Here is a 19,651-nt window from a genome sequence, read left to right as displayed (position 1 = left end):
GGTTAGCCCTACATTACATTAAGCTGACGCTTTTATCCAAAGCGACTTACAATTGCTATACATGTCAGAGGTCGCACGCCTCTGGAGCAACTAGGGGTCAAGTGTCTCGCTCAGGGACACAATGGTGGATGTCTCACAGTGGGAAATGAACCCAGGTCTCCCACACCAAAGGCAAGCATCTTATCTATGCGCCGCCACCACCACCACTGCCCTAGTGTTAGAGGACAGCATTGTTAATAAAAATAAAATGCCAGTGTTATTCATAAGGTGACAATATTGGGATGGTTACCATTTAAAAACATACTCGGACAAACAACACATAGCTTAAAGGTATGTTTTATTGGCACTATTTTGTGTTTCACATGTTTAACAGATGCATCTTAGGTAGTGTTTGGCTGGTGTTGTTGGAGTGTAAACCATTGTCGTATGAACTGAGTGTGAATTTTTCTAACATCATCTGTAATCCCACAAAGTAATGTAGTGAGTAAATGATATGCTCCTTGGCTTTGGAAGTAGCGTTAATGCTGTAGGTATGAGGCAGGTTTGCCGCTTAGGTAAGCAAGCAGATTTAACCACATATTCTACACTCTGTCCCTACAGACCAACCAGGATCCTCTGACTCCAAACAGCCCCTCTCCTCTTCCTCAGTTTGAGGAAGTCGACCTAGAGGAGCAGCAACTGAGACAGAAGCTGCTCGAGATGACGGACAACATTAGTGACCATAGCCTAACCTCTGATGAGGACGAGCCCAACAGGCCACACTCCTCCCAAGAGATCCCAGCATGGAAGAGTCCAGATGGGGATGTCAGGCCAACCAGACTGCCTACCAGACCCACATCCAGAGCAAGCATCATTGTCTCCAGACTTGAGGAGGAGCAGCCTCAGCTGACTGACTCTCAGAAGGTAGAGAAACCTGTGGCAGAATTAAATGAGCAAAACATTAGCACAGGAAAATACAGTTCTGTGATCACAAACCTGCGATGGACTGGCGACCTGTCCAGGGTGTACCCTGCCTTTCACCCGATGTCAGCTGGGATTGGCTCCAGCCCCCCGCGACCCTGTACGCAGGATAAGCGGTTGACGATGGATGGATGGATGGTGATCACAAACAAAGTCAAAGTCAGCTTTATTGTCAATCAATTTCTCCACATGTATCAGACATACATAGGAATCGAAGCATTCTTACTTGGATTAACGCTTCATTTAATGCCAGAAAGTTCATCAGACTCTTACATACTGCACATCTGGATTGTTTCACACTCAGTACTTTAAAGCCAGCCTCGTGAAACTCCATACCACCTCTGCTGGAATCCAGTTCAAGCACATAATGTAGTCATAAATCAAGTCACTCAGCCTTAGTGTTTGTTTTTCCTTTGCAACCATCTCTCCCAGTTTCTGACACACAGAACTGACCAGAACAAGAACTTCTTAGTTGTTGTGCTAAGTTGCCTCAACTGTTTCCACTGGCATTTCTATCTCTTTAAAGTAACAACGCTACAGTGAGTAAATATATAGACCTGATCAAACTGCATGCCTTCTCTTAAGGATTTAAAACTACTAAGACATGTACTGAGTGGGACATTTTACAGTTGAATAAAACACTCTCACTGTGCTCTTTAGTGTACAAACTATGTAATGGAGAGACTAAAGGACTTCCAACATGTCTGAAAATTATTGCTACTCATCAGCTAAAATATACACCAATAACAATGTATGTGCAATAAGCTAACATTAACTGATTGATTGGCTTAGAAGAATTTTAACATAGGACACAAGCAGTTTGTTCCAGTTTTACATGCTAATGAAAGCTGCACAAAATAAACAGTTTATCATGTCAGTGTTCCACTCGGAAAACGTCCGATCTGAGAAGCGAAGCCAACACGGAAGTCCCTTAAACCTGCATTCTATCGAATGGCCAGCAGGGGGCCGTGAAGCAGCGTAGGCTTCAGGGCGGGACTATCTGTGATTGACAAGTCGTTACCATGGTGAACTGTCAATCATCTAGAGTGACTCGTACCCACGTCACTGTAGAAATTTAACCAGCGCTGTTGAAAAAGCTTATTAGGAGTTGGCTGTTCGCTTTCTCTGGTGAGTACATTTAGTTTTAAGCCGGTTGTTCGCTAGACAAAATTATCATCCCAGTTAAAATTACAGTTAACGTGAATTGACACTTCGCTAAGCCACGCCCCGAATACACAGCTTATCCAATCACAGCGCAGTATAGGTCCAACACTTTCATGGCTGCGCTCCATTGACTCTAATGCAAAAAGAGTAATTTTCTAGCTTTTTTTTTGCTGTATTTTTCCAAGATATGGTCAAACGCTGTTCCTGGGGCACTTGTAATAGTTACAATCTCTACCCAGAGAGGTTGAAAGGAGAAGTACAATTTATTCTCTTTTCAAAACCACAAATAAATCCAGAAAAATGTCGGCTGTGGATTGTTCCTAATGTAATGTCAGTTAGCGAACGCTAGCTAACTTCCTACTGAATGTAACGAAAAAAAGCCCTGCTGTTCTGCTTTTTAATGATATAATAATAGATGTAATAATGAATAGAGGCCTACCAGCTTTACAGGAACAGTGGTGACCGTTCATATCGTTGTCTTTGGTCTCAATCGTTGGGGGTTCACTTGTGCTGTGTGATCAGTAGGCTTTAGCTTCTATCTTTAATTTTTTTCACGTCCGTTTGAGTCACTTTGAGTCCAAACGACAGCCTGAATACAACCTTCAAATGTATAATGCAACTGCAAAACTGTCTGCTTCTTTGTGAGATCGCTTTTTCCAACAAATTTGACAATATTTCTCCAGGGAGTGCAGTAATAGACAGCGGCAGCACCGACAGTTTGTCAGACTTAGCAACAGTAACTAAAGGGGGCGGGTCTTAGCGAAGGGTCAATTACAGAAACACGTCGCTAAGCAAGCTAGCTAGCTCAACACGGAGCTGTTGGCTCCACAGTCTCTTACGAATATGGTCACATCCAGTGCCGCTGGCTGCAAAAAAATCAACACGGCGGCGCCATAACGGCCAAACTCGAGGCTTCGAAACGGCAATCCACAATCCAACGGGTGACGTCACGATGACAACGTCCATTTCTTTCATATAATCTATGGCTGCGCTGTGTTCAAGTTTTCAAGTTGTATGAAATTAACATCCCTTTCAGTAATTTACCCTTTAAAAACATTTTATTCTTGAATGAATGACTTAAATTCAATACTTATTGGGTGTTATGAGATTTTAATTCTCTAATAAAGGATAAAAGATTATTGTCTTGTCAATTTACCCAGCCCCCGCACAAAAAAAGCGCGTGATCTATTTTGATGTGAAAAACAAATTAACATTTTTTAAATGTTTTCATTTCTTCACACATCCCGAGCAGACTAACCATTCAACAGAGAGCCTGGAGAGGAAGTGGCACCCCCTAGAGGAAGGATCCAAGGGAGGCTTCAAAGGCTCTGCAGCATTACTGGTTGAGCTGGAGGACCAGGTAGCTCAAGCAGCTGCCAACGTCCAGAACGCCCAGAGTGAGGTAAGGAAAACCCTTCAGCTTAGTTGGAATATTAGATTTGTTTTGAGGCGACAGAAACAGTTAAAGTGTTCAGAGTCACTTTCTCTCTTTTTATCCTAAGGTCTCGTACATAGAGGACAGGATTGCTGCCCTGAACGCTGCTGGCATGCCAGTGGATAGAAGAAGAAGGGTAAAGACATTTAACTAAATGTTTTTATTTGCAAGCCAGAGTTTCAGAGTCAGAGCTGCGTAAAAGATGACGATTATATGATATCATATGTTTGCTTGTATAAAATACTTTTCATATTATATAAAATTAACAAGTGCACACTGGAGCTCTTTAGCAGATACTGGTAGACTTTATAGTCTTGGATACGACTCTCAGTTCTGTGGCGCCGCCCTCTTAGCTTCAAATCAACCAATAAGATAATTTCTTTCTCCTCAGCAGGTCTGTCTCTGATAAATGTTTCTATACTCCAAGTGTCAAAAAGGCTGATGGGTCATATATTTTCCTCCAGTGTATCTTTTTTACTTTTCTGCCTTTCTGTGTTTCCCGCATCTGTGCCTTCTAGTCTGCAATCCCGATCCAAGCAAGAAGACTTTCCCACAACTTTCCCACAAGTAAGAACCCACACTGCTGCCCTTCAGCATGATCCCCAGGGCCTCCCGACTGACTCAAAACATCTAAACTCAGAGAACATGATGATCTATTTTGTGTGCTCATGCACACTCTGTCCTATTGTACAGCTTCAGTTTTCCCAGCTGTGTGTCAGATACTCAAATTCACTACATGCAGAATTCCCTCAGGACTATTGTGCTATAAATGGTAGAATATTCTGAGGCAAAATAGTGGTTATACAAAACATTTTCAGGGTATGAAGATATTTTTAACCTTACAGTAGGTATTTGACACAGGTAGTACTATACCTTGCTCATTGCCTTCTTGCCAGTAGTTGTTAAGAGGGGGCTGAATGCTTCAAATATCACTTTCCCAATGATACTTAAATGATAATTTCAGTATTTTTAAAACTGGGCCCTATATTTTGGTGTCAAAATGACTATTGCCCCACAGGAAAACATTGCAGCCACTACAGCCGATAGCCATCTGCTGCACGGATTCCAAAATTTTCTGTTCCTACTAGTCATTTTGATACTACAATATGAAATATGGGGCCCGAAATGATCTTATAATAACATTATTGTTATTCTCCTCCTTCTGTAATTTCTAAACTTCCACTGGCCCTAAATACACTTCCAGCTTTTAGATATTTAATAAAATTACAAAGGAAACTACAACCTGACTTTACTGTACATTTAAAAAAGAGAGCCAGTATAACATGGATCTACAATGCAGTTGCTGTATGTTTCCAGGCCAGGCGGACAGGTTTGTGAGGAACTCCCTCTACAGGGGCTCTCTGACACAGAGGAACCCAGTGGCCAAGCCTAAGACCAGGGCTACCAGTGCGGTATGACTCCACTCTACGGTGCTGGGTGCAGTGAAGAGTTCACTTCCAATATTATATTGCTGTCATTTGGAAAAAAGCCTCATCTACACTGCCAAAATTATTTATAGCAAAAACATTTAAACGTGTTCTTGCAGATTTTTTCCCAAATAGATCTGTTGTTGGAAATGGACTCTTCATTTACTGGTTACACTGGCCTTTGACTTTTTCTACTGGTGGATCACCTGGTTTACAATCTGGCTTTGTGGTGGTTTGAAGTAATTGTGTTTTCTTTTCTTTTTGCTTCATTTGTTTCAATCAAATACAAATTCTGTGCAACTCTTGCTTTTTTGAGAATGTATGCTCAATGTACCAACTTTATTTACTTATTCAAGCTAATTTTAAGTTGTTTGTTGTGTAATTTTCTTAATTCTTTTATAGAAATAAGGACCAGATCTTTTTCTGAGTACTCGTATTTATTAATTATTTTTTTTACTTTTAGATAAACACTGGAACTAACTACTAAGCATTCTTGGGTCTTTAGTTTTGCCTGAATTTAAATGAAGCAGTGCCTGGATCCTGCCAAAAGAACTCAGAGCCGTAACTAACTGAATTAGAGAAGGGGGGGAAAAAACTATGAGAATATATGAGAAGTATATGGCTGTTTAGTGTGACCTTAAATACCCTAATGTGTTTTCTACTCATGAGGATTTAAAACACATGCTTGCATCTCGCAGAGCTGTCTGAGGGGGTGTCACTATTAGACTGCCAAGACTTCTGAAATGAAAGTACTTAACGCTAATGATAAGGATTTGGAAGGCAGCCATGCCATATACTATTCAGGTGTGTCTGAAAAAATCCAAATGCAACAAGATAGGCTCACCCTCCATCTACACGCTAGGGATATTTCAAGATGAAACAATGAGCAAAAATTGTTGAAGTGTGATTATTTACGGCTGATTACCCCTTTCACGTGTTGTCAATTTCCTGTTTCTTTTCTTCCGCCTGAGTAATCATTCACAACCCTCAAATCTCACACGATGGTTCATAAGCCATCAACAGGTTTATAAAGCCTAGCATAGACATTCTAGACCTGTTGTAGTTCTTCTTTTTGTGTCTTAGTTGCTGTGACTGCTTTCATGGATAACACTGAATGTATTAACCTGATCAAAGCATGAAAGATTGATTATCTAATAATAAATCAAACAGCCAATCATTGTCTGTTTCTCTCTGTTCTTGCAGAAACCAGTAATGACACAGGGTTCATGAGGAGGAGGCTGAGCATTATGTGACTGGCGAGTTTTCCATGTGATGACATTTATTATTACAGTTTGTGATAAACTGAAATTTTGCTGGAATGAAATTCCCGTTTAAATTTCAGAGACGGTCAACTAGAATGGGAGTGCTTACATTTATATTTACCAATGTTTTTTTGTGATATTGTTGTGATATTTTACTGGGCTAGTTCCATACTATATTTTAAGCATATGTTGGAGTTACACATGATATGCATTACCTTTGCTAGGCCTGTATCTTATACTTAATATTTGCATACATTAACATGCAAGTGAATGCATTCACCTTAATGTGAAAAAAATTGCAGTTTCCATGGTAATCTGAAATCTGTAGTTATTTATTCCAATGTTCACACGGTATGAATGAAGCATGACAGAAAATCAAAACATTTTCTTTCGCTTGTAGTGCAGTAACAAACTATGAATGAACTTCTAAAATAAAATAAATTTTAATCATAGCAAGTGCACCAAGTCTTATATGGTTAGTTAAAGGTCTTGTGAATGAATCAGATATAGACATCTGCGCACATTCCCTGACAACGTGCATGTTATTTATAAAACGGTACAGCTACATAATCAAATTGCATTTGAAAATGCTACAATTGAAACTAGTGGTTCATTTGTAAAGTGACACGTCTCATATAATTTAATGTAGTCTATCTTGCGTTTCGCAGAAACATGAACTATTTGCCATGTTCACCGCGTTCAGTGAACGCCAATGATGTCACATCACGTAAACACTTTGATGAAATGAAGAAAATGTTGTTAAACCGTAGTAGATGATAAAGGAAATGCCCAATGTTTGATTTGAAGATGGTTTAATGATTTTCTTTGACTGCATACACATACAGACGGGAGACAAAGTAAAGGAAAAACCTAAATTAAAGAAACACACAAATGCAGCTGCTTCAATGCAGGGTCACTGAATGGTTTGATGAGATTGACAATGATGTAAATCCCATCCTATGGCCTTTTCAGTCACAGATTCTCCTTAAATGAATCCTCCATCTGTTAAACATTATTTTCAGCTATACACTGTGCACACATGTGTACACACTGCTGAGATAAATGAACCTCCCCTGTGGCAACACTGTGGGGTTTTATAAACTACTACTAAACTGTTTCAAGCCTGTTTAATTATGTGTAACATTTTTTGTCTCATTCTTATTAAATTTTTTTACAAACTAAACAGGCTCATTTCATCTTTTTTTCCTTCTACTTAATGACTAATGCACTTTGTGACCAGAAATGTAAGGTCAAACTATATTTTCTACAGCTGTTTCCCTTGCATTTGTCTTGCCTTGGTTGCCTCTTCCTGAGGCACAGCTGTATTTTCTCATCCCAACCTCAATAAATTGTGCTTATGCTGTTGATACGGTGTTCAGCAGCTTCAGATAGCATTCCTACTTGCCTTTCCTTGGAGTTCGATCATCACTCAGTCCTCTTCTTATACATGTTTTTCTTTTTAGTTGTTCCATTCCAGTCCAATACAACTTTACTTATAAAGCACATTTTAAAACAACCAGGTTGACCAAAGTGCTGTGCATTGACATGAATCAATCGATATATTTTTTTTTTTTTAGTCATGGTTCAAAAACTGTAAGGCTGGGGGCCAGCTTGACATGAAGAGGCAACTGAGAACGTTCAATCCCCCCTGTTCTTCAGCTGACCTTGATCCTGTTAGAACTGTGCTCAGAATTATGTTTGTCAGTTTAAGTCAAGAAAGTTGCAGCTTGTTGTAAATCAGTAAAGTTAAATGTCGTTTTGTATGACAACTGTTCACTGAACAACATCTCTCGTCTCTACACAATATACGTCACCCACATGTTAACGCGGGTAATGCTAGCTAACGTACATTGCTTGGTTGCTGCCAATTAGATAACTTTATGAAAACTTTTCTCTTTTTAAATTGGTTTTCAGATTTGGTGGTGCCATTGGTGCACTATTGCCATTTTTAAATGCAAGCCAGATCACACACACAGACACACACACAGACACACACACACACACACACACACACACACACACACACACAGTGGGCATCTCCACAAGGTATGGTATCATAAATTGTTATTGAAAGGTTGGTGACATCAGCATATCAGCACATGGCTGCCCCTCCTGCTGGAATATAAAGAGATGATGAAACAAGTGATGAAGTGAAACTTACAGAGACAGAGAAGCCAGACGCTCAGAAGTGCATCCACTTCTTAGAGCAGGTGAGAACTCGCTCAGACACAACACATTCCTCTTTCTTTTAGTCTCACTACAGTAATTGATTGTGTCATTGGGTTGTCCTTTCACACCCAGAGGGAGAGAAGGATCTCCTGTGATTCAGTCATCATTCCTGCACCTGTTCAGCTCCTGGGGGTTTTACTGGGAGATAGTGAAGTATCCAGTGAACTGTTCTGCAGCTCAACTGTAAAACAAGAAATCTTCCAAACGGTAAGTCTTCAATGTTCAATTTGTAATGCTTTGAATTAAGTTCCAAAATCAGTAGAAATATTTTTTGGGATATTAACTAATGCCAAAGTAGAGCCAGGAATTCAATTTAAACAGTCTGCTGAGATTAGATTAAACCCCCTTCAGAAGAAAGTTATATTTAAAAGAGAGATCCAAAGTGCAGACTGCATGATGTGCATGTTACATTAGCTGTGATCCTTGTTCCTTGATCCTTTGTCTGGCACAGTTTAGCCATCTTTGCTGCAAATTATTTGTGGTATCATTTTAAAGCGAACGTGTCAGCGATGTGATGAATACAATTACAGTTCTTAAAATGACTTTAGAACAAGCAATTCAGCAAGTTTCCCTGATTTGACTCTGTTAGAGACAGTTATGTCTGCGATGGAAATCTATGACATTTTACTCTGTGAATTCAAAATGAAACTGTTTGTAATTTCTTTTATTAGTCGAGAGCTCGGATCAATCCAGTATTTGTATTTCCTGTATGTGTCACCTCAGATGGTCCGTTTGATGCTATATTTAGAACAGAGAGGGAAGTAACTAAGTACATGTACTCAAGTACTGTACTTGAGTATTATAATTTTGAGTTACTTCCATTTTCTACTACTTTATACTTCTACACCGCTACAATTCAGATGCAAATACTATACTTTTTACACCAATACATTTATTTGATAACTTTAGTAACAAGTGACTTTGTAGATTTAGATACAAAATATAATCAACAAAAAAATGTAAATAGGTTAACACATTAATGTATCAATAATTATAATCCAATAATATAATATACATTATTCAGAAAGGGGCCATTCTCAATACTCCAACTTTTGATAATTCAAGTATATATTGATGCTAATACTTTTTAAAACATTGAATGCAGGACTTAAGCTTGCAGAGTATTTGAGTACTGTAGCACTGTGGTATTAAACAAAGTATTTTTACACTGTGGTATTGCTACTTTTGCTTACTTCCACCACTGATTCTGTTTTTTACACTCCAGGTCGAGCTGCGATGAGGGTGTGTGCAGTGCTCTGTGCTGTCTTTCTGTTGCTGAGCCAAGCTCTAAGTGGATCTCATCGAGACAGTTCCATGATAATCAGAAGTAAAAGATCCCCCAATTAATAACACAAAATTATATGGACCTAATACCTAAAGTAACATAGTAACAAGTAAAACATTTAAGACTTATTATAATGAAATGTTGTTTTATGCAGCTTCTTTTAACATTACTAGAGTTTGTTGATGGCCATTTTTATTTAATTCCTGCAGTTTATATTTTGTTTTACTTTATAATGCCACTTTTCATCAGCAAGTCTTTGTTTGTCAATCAAGACAAAAGGCCAGTTACGTTACTGGCTGCCAACCAATCATAACTTTGCCCATTTAACAATTATTATATATATAAGTAAAACAACCACTGGGGGAGATGGTATTGTTTAAAAAAAGCTGGAATTAAATAGAAATTACCTATGATAAATAAATGATTGTGAAATTAAAGAAATTAAATACTAAAAATCTAAATAAATAAAATATCACTTCAACATAATGTGTCGGGTTTTAAAAATGTATTCTTTCTTTATATTTGTTCAAATTATTATTTATTTCATTATGTCTTACTTATTATTTAATTTTGAACATTTTGGGCCTCCATACAACAACAGGGATAACTTTACCAACGTATTTTCAATGCTGAGAGTGCCACACACATTTACATGACTAGAAATCACAAGGGTTAACGAGAAGATGAATTTGTTTTAGGATTGTGAAATTTGGGTGAACTGACCTTGTGCTTCTTGTCAGCATATTAGTGGGTCAAATTGTATGTCAATTTATTTTAATTTTAAATAGCAGGATACAGCATTGTTATAATCTTGTTTTAAGGGGTGAAGTTCAAATTATTTCAGCCCTGGTATTGACTGCCATTGCTGGTTAGCATAATATAGACAATTCATGAGACTTACACATGATGAAATGCCTGTGTTGTCCAGATCCAAATATCGATGCCTCCTGGTATAGAGGCAGAGGGATCAGGCCGGTGGGGAGATTTGGCCGGCAAGTTGCAAGAAGAAATGAGCATCTGGCTTTCATTAGAGCCAGAGTTTACAGACCAGCAGCTGACAGTGACAGCAGTGTTTGGATCATACTGTAAGAACGCAATGGATGATTGAATATCTATTGTGTTCTCATTTTTCAATTTTCACATTGCTTTTGTTCTGTTGCAGGGTTGTATTATGGATTTACACTTTGATTTAGGAGTTTTCTAACATACTGTTTGAGTTATTTTCTACAAATTGTGTGTGCATTATTTGAGTTGTTTTCTTGAATACGAAAGACATAACAAACATGCTTTTATGTCCATGAAAATGTGTTGTATTTTGCCCTGTAAAGTACTTCATATGCAATATTATATGAACTACATTAAGAATAAAGTCAGAACGCGATATTACATGTTTGAATTCCTTAGTTTTAAGAGAAACTCCACGTTGGACATAGTGGGAGGAAAAGCACTGACCTCTATTGGTGATATCCAGTACACCCAGCTGGGATGTACCTTTGCATGTGCAATGTGAAGATTTAAGAGAAAAGTAAAGTGTTGTAGTTGATTTAATGTATTAGGTAAAATAAATTCAATGTGATTATGTTTTTGATTTTGAGGCAAATATTTAATTAAATTTCAAATAAAAATGTTTGTAATAAAATCCACCCATTGTAGTAAAATAAAACATAAGCATTATATTTATCTAATCCCAAATAGAGAGAATATTGAGTGAATTCAAATTAATGTAATCAGGCAAATTTTAATTGAAAAGCACTTCCTGTCAAGAATTCCCATGATGCATGGCGGTGAAGGAAGTTTTGTTAAAATTAGCTGTGTAGATGATTAATACTCAATTATATATCATTGATATATATTATTCAATTTATATTTATTAGTGCTATTTACACATTAGGGAGTTTATCTTTTTCAAATCAATTCAGTATTTTTGTTTAGGTTGTAATTAATTCGGTACTGTTTTCTATTTGAATCTACTCATATTAAATGGATAACTATTAAGGGTCTCATTTAATTAATATTTACTCAATACCAAACATTGTGAAATTTAATTAATAATATTGCTTGTAATCTGTTGCCTTATTTTTATTGAGTAGATATGGTGTATCTTTTCTTACAGTGATCTCTAAATATGTATTATACAAATTCTCATCATTGTTTTGCAGCTGAATGGCTGTGTATGGAAAGACATCTTTCTGGTTCAAAGTGCATCACATGACCTGCATTTCAACTGTGGCCACCACACCAATGGACACATCAGACATACTTTTCATTCACTAGGCTTGCTAGCTTTGCTTCTTCTATTGTAAAACATCTCCTGTATAACGTCCCAGCTCCCCCTTAAAATGTGATTTTTGTGTTTCATCCTTCATGTATATACCTATATATTCATAAACTATTAAATCCAATTTTGAAAATCACATTTAAGGAACCCTTCAATACATACTTCTTACCGATTGTGCTACCTCACTACAGCATTTCACAGCTTCATAGTCAGATATCATTTAAATTCAATTGAATCAAGAATGAAGTATAGTTAACTTCACTCTGCATTTGTCTATTGATTCTTCATACACAGTTCATCATTGGTTTATCCACAGTTGAAAATGAAGAAAGTCTTGACTGAGACCACTTGCGCAACATCTGCAAAATCTGAAACAGCAGTGCTGAAAAGGTTTTTATTCACAAGATTTATATTGTCTTTATGATAACTAAATCATATTTTATTTTTTATTTTCACTCCATTTCATCTGCTCAGTGTGAGTTGTTTCTTTGTTTCTGTGAGGCATCCAAACCAAACGAGGACCAGCAGCCCCTCAGGCCTCACAGAAGCTTGGTTTCAATCAGCACAATAAAGCTTTGTTTCAGTGAGGATTTATCAGCAAAGATCTCAGCAGTGTTTTAAATCACTTTGCAGTAAAAGTCCTCTCTTGGAGGCATCAGTTCTTCTCTGCAGCCAAGTGACTGACTGAAGGGCAGAAAAGTCACTTATATGGAGTTTTTTTAAATGGTCAAATGCAAATAGAGCTACTACTTATGTCAGTAGAGTCCTTTAAATCCTGATGGTATTAAAGTATAGGGGCAATATTTGTATTTTTTATGATTATGGTTGTCATTCATAGTAAATATGATCCAAAAAACATCATTCAACAATCATTTTGCTTTACACAAATATATGTTGAGTCTATGTTGTTTAGCCTAGCTTAGAATAACAACTCAACAGCTACCTTTCTCTGTCCAAGATTTTACTTTAAATAGACAAAAGACCCCTTGTAGCAGTACATGTTTTATCTCTTTTGTTTAATATGTACAAAAGCAGATTGTAATTTTACATTTCAGTTTCTGTACTAGTCAAACAAAGTTGATACAGTGTGTTAGTTACTGAGCTTTACAGGTGTGTGTAGTTTTTTGATGTTTTTTTTACTTTAGACAGAGCCAGGGTAGCCGTTTCCCCCTGCTTCATTTTTATGTTAAGCTAGGATATGCATTAGCTTGATAATCAGACTGAATTGCCATTTTGTTTTATTTAATTCATTCAGTTTGGATCTCTGACCAAATAAATAATGCACAGACATAAAACTGATTTTAAATATCTCATCTTACTCAGAAAGTAAATAAGCATATTGTCCAAAGTGTTAAACTATTTCTTTATAAACAACAATCTCACTGGCTCAGTTAACCATTGTCAAGTTGTCAGAACTCAAGAGCCAACAGCAAGACAAAGTGTGATACCTGGTAAAAATACATATTCAATTTTCAGTCATATTTCAGATTTCAATTCTGTCTGAAATATGTGCTATGCAGAAGGTTAGGACAACCGGCTCTCCGATCTGCATGTCAAAGTGTCCTTGGGCAAGACACTGAACCCCAAATTGCTCCTCCGCTCAATGTGTGTGAATGGGGTGACTGTGATGTAGTGTAATGCACTTTAAGCGGTCGGAAAGACTTAAATGGCGTGATTAATTAATACAGTCCATTTACCATATCACATTTAGGTACCACTTTCAGTTGGGTACTTCAGTGACTCTTCCCGTCAAGGTACAAATGAAATCATTTTTGACTCCAGACCAGCAGAATGCAGCATGTTGTGGCACGGTGGAAAATGCTTTCAAAATTTAGACAGTCAAAATCCTTTTCTTAATTATTATCTTTTATTAGGCATGCTAAGGTTGAGCTACACTCAACCAAACGCTATTTGGAGGATCATCACTGAGGAAAATCATTACAACAAATGGAACTCCTGGGCATAGATCCCTGTAAAGTAGACCTGTAACTCAAAAACCAGGGACTTGTCCTGCATGAACAATAGTGAATAGTTTTTAGCCTCCATTACGTATTGATTGTATTCCTTGGCTAATCTCATCACCACAATGCATGTTGCAGAATGAATGCAGTGTTGTGCATTTGTTAGTATGGTCAGAAGTAAAAAAGGCAGAGAACCAAATATTCGTGATGTTTATTCAATTTGAAACGTTTTGATCCCATGTTGCCTGCAGCTTTAAAATTATGACGACAGACAGAGAAACACGGAAAGGCAGCGATATAATTGCCAGTAACAGAGGTTAGGGTCCAACTTTGCAGCAGGATGCAAAAGGATTGAGTGTGTCTCTGTGACGCAGATCCACAAGTGGTGTTTCCTGCCACTCTGGTAGACCTCCCTGCTGCGCTCCAACACACTCATACACTCTGTGGGCTGAACCAGAGCTCTGTTACCAAAGACATCACACTCACAGTTGTGTTGCAGGAGCATGCAGACATTTTAGAGGCCAGGATTTAAGTTAAAAAACCCCAGACCTATACTTAGTATTTTATAGTTTTCATACTTACAATAATTGTGTTTAGATTGACGGTGAGAAAAAATACATTTGCGGCTCATGTTGGTATCTACTGCTCTCTAGTGGAAGATGAGTGCCCTTTCTTTTCTCCCAGAGATTAGTCAGTCATGCAGACACTCTTATTCATTGCATTTTCTTCAACACCTTTACTTACCTACAGCTACCAGCAACTCGCTGATTTGTTCCCCTGACAGGGCTGATGTCTCTGTAAAGAATAAGCCCCTGTCATTGGACAGAGTCTGTCCTTCCTGTATGACGACATAAAGAGACCAGAAATTGCATGTCATAGAGTAACACATAATGTAGATGTGAGATTTAGGAAGGTGATTTTTTCGGTCTGTACCTGCACTGAGACTTGTCGATCCTGTGCCAGATCTCCCTTGTTGCCTACCAGCCATATGACAGTAGATCCTGGGGTGTACTGTTTCTCAAGCTCTTTGAGCCACAATTGAGCTCTGATAAATGTTTCCTGTAGCGACACAAGCATTGAGGATACACGATAGCATATGCACTAGCCGAGATAAGACAAGATAAGTTCCTTTTACCTTTTTGCTGATATCATAGACCAAGAGTGCAGCATGGGCTCCTCTGTAGTAAAGTGGTGTGACACTGTGGTATTTTTCCTGCCCTGCTGTGTCCCATATCTCAAAACGAAGAGTGACATCTCTGAGATGCACCACCCGGGTCAGGTAGGCACCTGAGGGGGCAGACAGCACAATGACATCAAAGGGGATCATTTACTCACTACTGAGTCTTTAGAGATGGTCCTCCTGGCTGGATATTTACAATATAACAAGTGACAGAAAGTTCCAGTGCCAGTTATGTGTCAAAGTAATATATTCTACCAGTATCAAACTATGATGAATGACAAAAATTAAAGTTTGAAATTTTCGGAAGTAAGTAAGTCACAGTTAGAAGAGAAGATTAATACCACTCTCATGTCTGTACGTTATTTAGGCCTAGAGACGTCAGTGTAGCTTGGTATAAGGACTGGAAACAAGGGGAACAGCTAGCCTGGCTCTGTCTAAGGGTAACAAAATATGCCTAACAGCTCCAATAAAGCTCACTAATGAGCATGTTATATCTTGTTTCTTGTCTTCAAACCACTAAAAGCACTTTACAATACACGTCACATTTCTACACAGATGGCAGAGGCTACCATGCAAGAATGGCTCCTCAGAATGGAACTAACATTCATACACACTCACACTCACATTTACACACCGATGGTACGGCCATCGGGGGCATACTGGGGTTCAGTATCTTGCCCTAGGACACTTTGACGTGCAGACTGGAGGACCCACTGACCCACTAATTAATGAATGACCAGCTCTACCTCCTAAACCCTGATAATCCACCGTGGAACTCCCTGTAAAACCCCAAATTGTCATTTTTACACTTTGATTTTTGTATGGATTAAAGAGATTGGTTTTGTTTATTAGTCATGTTTAGAAGTGCAAGTAGGCAATTTGTTTTCTTCAGGCAGAGCCACGCTGGCTGTCTCCCCCACCCCTCCAGACTTTATGTTAAGCTACACTAACTGACAGTAGTTTTTATTTATTTACTTTACAGACATGAGAGTGGTGTAGATCTTCTTACAAAACTATTCCTTCAAATTATATCTTCATCTTATAAAATTTCACTCTGATGTGTAACCTCTGCATATCCAAAGTTCCAAACGTGACATGAACTCACAGCCTACTGTAGGTGATGTACGCCGGAACTCATCCTTGCCAAATCGTAGTGCCAGACTGGACTTTCCCACACCAGAGCTCCCCAGAAGTACCATCTTAACCCTGAGGGTCTGGTACTGAGGTACTGGTCTAATCAAACTGTTACTGTGGAGCTGGGCTCCTCCTGGCACCCTCAGGAGATTTTCCCCCATCAAAAGTTCAATTATTAACTCCAAAAGAGTGAGAGAATACAGGTGGGCAAGACAGAAAAAGTCCAAAAGTCCTGATCCAGTAGTCAGCCTTTCTCCTGTTAAGAAGCAGCAGTTGCCACACTACAGCTGCAAACTGTACAGAGGAGTTAATGTGTCATCTCCGTTGTAAGACTCTGCAGCTGTGCCAGTATCACCTTAGTTTTCAGAAAATAAAAGTAAAACCAAAGTCCAGTCGTAACTTGTAAAAGGCTAACAAAACAGCTATAATACTTTCACTTCCTTGTAGACACACATTACTGGGCCATAAAACCTCCCAGCCAATCACATGCACACTCAACTACTGTCTTTGTGCTCATTAGATCTCACACGGGACGACTATATGTGTTAGATCAATGGCCATGTTTACTGTAAGTTACAAGTGGGAAGTTTTTAAGGTATGCTGTACAAACAAACAGAAACTGTTTGAGTTATGGGAAAATTTGGGGGGTTTGCCCCTTCTACCTAACATTGTTCAACTGCTACATGTCAGATACAAACAGAAACTGTGATCAGTTTCATTGGAATATACTTATGTATGCACACAGTTTAAACATCGAATGTTAAAACCATTGTTACTTCACACAGCATGCTTGTGATATTAATTACTTGTATCAACACAAATATCATAAGACACAGAAATCTCCATCTCGTCTCGAAATGTCCCCTTCGTTGTGTATGTACTGTATGTTATAGGCTACACAGAGAGTCTGCATTTTATTCCAGTGTATCTCCTTGCATGATCATGTATCAACACAGGAGGGCGGCATTGCATATACTACAGCCTTGTGGTAATAATACCAAGCACTGACTGTGCAGCTGATTAAGAATATACACACATTGACACACACAGATGTTTATTTTGTTAGACCTTAACATGTAGATATTGTTTTAGTGTTTATTAAGTACACTGTTCTAGCAGTAAGTTTGTTCTAGTAGACACATTTACACACACACACACACACACACACACACACACACACACACAGGAGTCAATCAGACATAGTCTGTTACAGAGAGAGAAACAATGTTTATTTTTTTCAATAGACCTGTTTTGAAGCATATCATATGGTGTGGCATCCATTTTTTGCTTCTTTTGTCTAATTGTTACAACTTACCCCAGCATGTGTTAAAACCTACCCCGTTACTGGGATAGGTTGTGACAAAATCTTATATGACATGAACTCACGAGGTCTGTGAAAGTCTTGTAAAGGATTGAGCTGGTGCCATTTGTAGTGAACAAATGTGGGTAGGCCTACTTTCTATAAAGGTTAGGGAACTCTAGCAAAAAAATTCTGTGAGTTATAGTTGCTGAAGCATTAAGTGCTACAATCATACCCGGTCTCCCCTACTTCATATAGAATTGATGAATGAATAAGAAATACAATACTACAATTAAACTGCATCTGAATTCCATCGTCGTTGATGTGACAGTAATTTGACATTAGACTTAGTTGGAGACGCACAGGAAAAGGTTCCAAATGATACAACAATTATACCACAAGATTAAAAAAAGGATCTAATGAGGTCACTATCATCTCAACATAGACTATCCCAGATACACTGTCCTGGATCATTACGTCAAAATTTTGGGATCTAGGGTGTGCCCATTCTATCGCTTTAACAAAAACTCACGACTGTTTTTAGAGCTCTCTGGTCATCATTAAAAATAGCAGAGGGGGTGTGAGAGAGTGCGATAGCCCATGCAGGGCCTGTGGTTTCTGGCTGAAACTGAAACCTGGCCTGAACATGTATGGACACTCCGTCCAGGGGTTGATGCTGCGTTCAGTGTTCTCTGGGCACTGGAATTTCACACATTTTACAACTATAGAAATTACAAGTAGAAAATTATTGCTTGTATTGGTTGAACTTTAAGGCTAGAAATTAGCCCTATCTTGGTTTTTGATTATGTAAAGGAACACATTTTCTAACCCCCCCGTACAAATCAAACACAACAAACCCACTGTCCCCTTTTCTATTAATTAATTAATTAGCCAAAAGGGTATATCCGAATAGCTCTACTGCTTGAAATGTGATACAAGATGAAGTGTAGGCTAAAGAAAGTGCAGGATAATCAATTCTGCAAGTGTGAGTAGCCTACGGCACAGTTGCACCAAACAACGATTCAGTATTGATTAGGTGATTCACATTTCGTGTAAATGTTCTGCCTTGGTGTGGTTAATTGCCAAAAATAAACCTGCTTTTTCATTGTAACCCACATGTCCGACATCACGTGAAGGCAACTTGATTTAGTACAGGCTTTGAAGTTCGTCAGTGTGACAGGTTAGAGTCTGTTTCTGTGAATCCGTCTGGTGGCGGTGTCATACTGCGGCCAGCTTGACCCGAGGCCGTTAGTTTGGCCATAATTAATGTATGTGCATATTTTTGAAATGTCAGTTTTATGCTCATAGAATGACAGACAGGGTAATGGACACGATTCAAAAAAGGACAGAGTGAAGCTACAGTGAACGTCTCTGACTGAATTTGCTAGTAAACGCATCAGCAGCAGCGCACGTGGGGCAGATGCTGCTAGAGTCACCGACAGTGTCTGAAGCAGACTTCGTCGCGAGTTTGTGCGTCGTTACAGAAACACAGGAAGAAGTGTAAAAAACGGATGTATGACAATGACCCATGTTGCGAACGCGACCAGCCGCGGGTTGTTTTATCTCCTCGTGTTTCACTTAACATTTTAGCGACACATGAGAACAGGCTAGCTCGCTGCTGCTCTGTTTGGAGTATTCGGTGCGCTGTTGGAGCACAAGTGTGAATTTATCTTCAGCGAGTGGATACGCGCCTGAGACAACATGGGGACTCAGGGCACAGGACGGAAAAGATCTACCAAGAAGGAGAGGTCGACGGCAGAGGACGATGCCCTAAATCTCATAGCGAGAGAGGTGAGTGGAGTATTTGTGAAACGTTAAATGAATCGTCCCTGTCAGGTCTGAAATGAGTGACAAAAGAGTCTATGGACTGGTCTTCCTCCTCAGCCTTTCTACAGACCCGCATCCCACGGCCCTATATAACATATGACCCCAAAACCTACATACTGACAGATGTGTTTCTTGAAGACTAGTCCCGATATGTTTGTTGCCAGAGAGTTTCAACTTTCCAAAATCATAATTTATCCAGAATGTTTACC

General features: G+C 38.7%; 3 protein-coding genes across 8 annotated transcripts in view; 2 read left to right on the top strand and 1 right to left on the bottom strand.

Annotated features, from left to right (window-relative positions):
- mlphb (melanophilin b) overlaps positions 1-7,431 on the top strand; it is a 47,120-nt gene extending 39,689 nt beyond the window's left edge. For 5 of the 6 annotated variants that reach the window (XM_046053087.1, XM_046053084.1, XM_046053086.1 and 2 more), the window contains 6 exons: positions 601-903; positions 3,377-3,526; positions 3,627-3,695; positions 4,078-4,126; positions 4,877-4,971; positions 6,190-7,431. In XM_046053087.1, the coding sequence (XP_045909043.1) occupies positions 601-903; positions 3,377-3,526; positions 3,627-3,695; positions 4,078-4,126; positions 4,877-4,971; positions 6,190-6,216 (693 nt within the window). In that variant the 3' untranslated portion in view covers positions 6,217-7,431. The remainder of the gene's footprint in view (positions 1-600; positions 904-3,376; positions 3,527-3,626; positions 3,696-4,077; positions 4,127-4,876; positions 4,972-6,189) is intronic. The other variant, XM_046053085.1, reaches the window with a different exon arrangement.
- Positions 7,432-14,425: 6,994 nt separating this feature from the next.
- LOC123974272 (ras-related protein Rab-17-like) lies at positions 14,426-16,436 on the bottom strand. The gene is made up of 5 exons (XM_046054849.1): positions 16,287-16,436; positions 15,137-15,288; positions 14,935-15,060; positions 14,746-14,839; positions 14,426-14,462 (listed from the first exon to the last, which is right to left on the bottom strand). The coding sequence occupies exons 1-5, from the start codon at positions 16,378-16,380 to the stop codon at positions 14,434-14,436; spliced, it is 495 nt and encodes a 164-aa protein (XP_045910805.1). The 5' UTR covers positions 16,381-16,436; the 3' UTR covers positions 14,426-14,433.
- Positions 16,437-18,774: 2,338 nt separating this feature from the next.
- Positions 18,775-19,651, top strand: part of lrrfip1a (leucine rich repeat (in FLII) interacting protein 1a) — a 48,270-nt gene continuing 47,393 nt past the window's right edge. The window contains exon 1 of the mRNA XM_046053274.1: positions 18,775-19,406. Within this exon, the coding sequence (XP_045909230.1) occupies positions 19,317-19,406 (90 nt within the window). The 5' untranslated portion in view covers positions 18,775-19,316. The remainder of the gene's footprint in view (positions 19,407-19,651) is intronic.

The sequence above is a fragment of the Micropterus dolomieu genome, linkage group LG07 (genome assembly GCF_021292245.1).
Source record: "Micropterus dolomieu isolate WLL.071019.BEF.003 ecotype Adirondacks linkage group LG07, ASM2129224v1, whole genome shotgun sequence".
Classification (NCBI taxonomy): domain Eukaryota; kingdom Metazoa; phylum Chordata; class Actinopteri; order Centrarchiformes; family Centrarchidae; genus Micropterus; species Micropterus dolomieu.
The sequence above is the reverse complement of the archived record's forward strand: the minus strand, read 5'-3'. Positions and strand labels throughout refer to the sequence as shown.

Excerpts from the sequence above, each read along its gene's own strand:
- LOC123974272 (XM_046054849.1), bottom strand. The coding sequence starts at position 16,380 with ATGGTACTTCTGGGGAGCTCTGGTGTGGGAAAGTCCAGTCTGGCACTA. Across the intron at positions 15,289-16,286 it reads TACATCACCTACAGTAGGCT|GTGCCTACCTGACCCGGGTG; the intron begins GTGAGTTCATGT and ends CTGCCCCCTCAG. Across the intron at positions 14,463-14,745 it reads CGAGTTGCTGGTAGCTGTAG|AGCTCTGGTTCAGCCCACAG; the intron begins GTAAGTAAAGGT and ends CTTTGGTAACAG.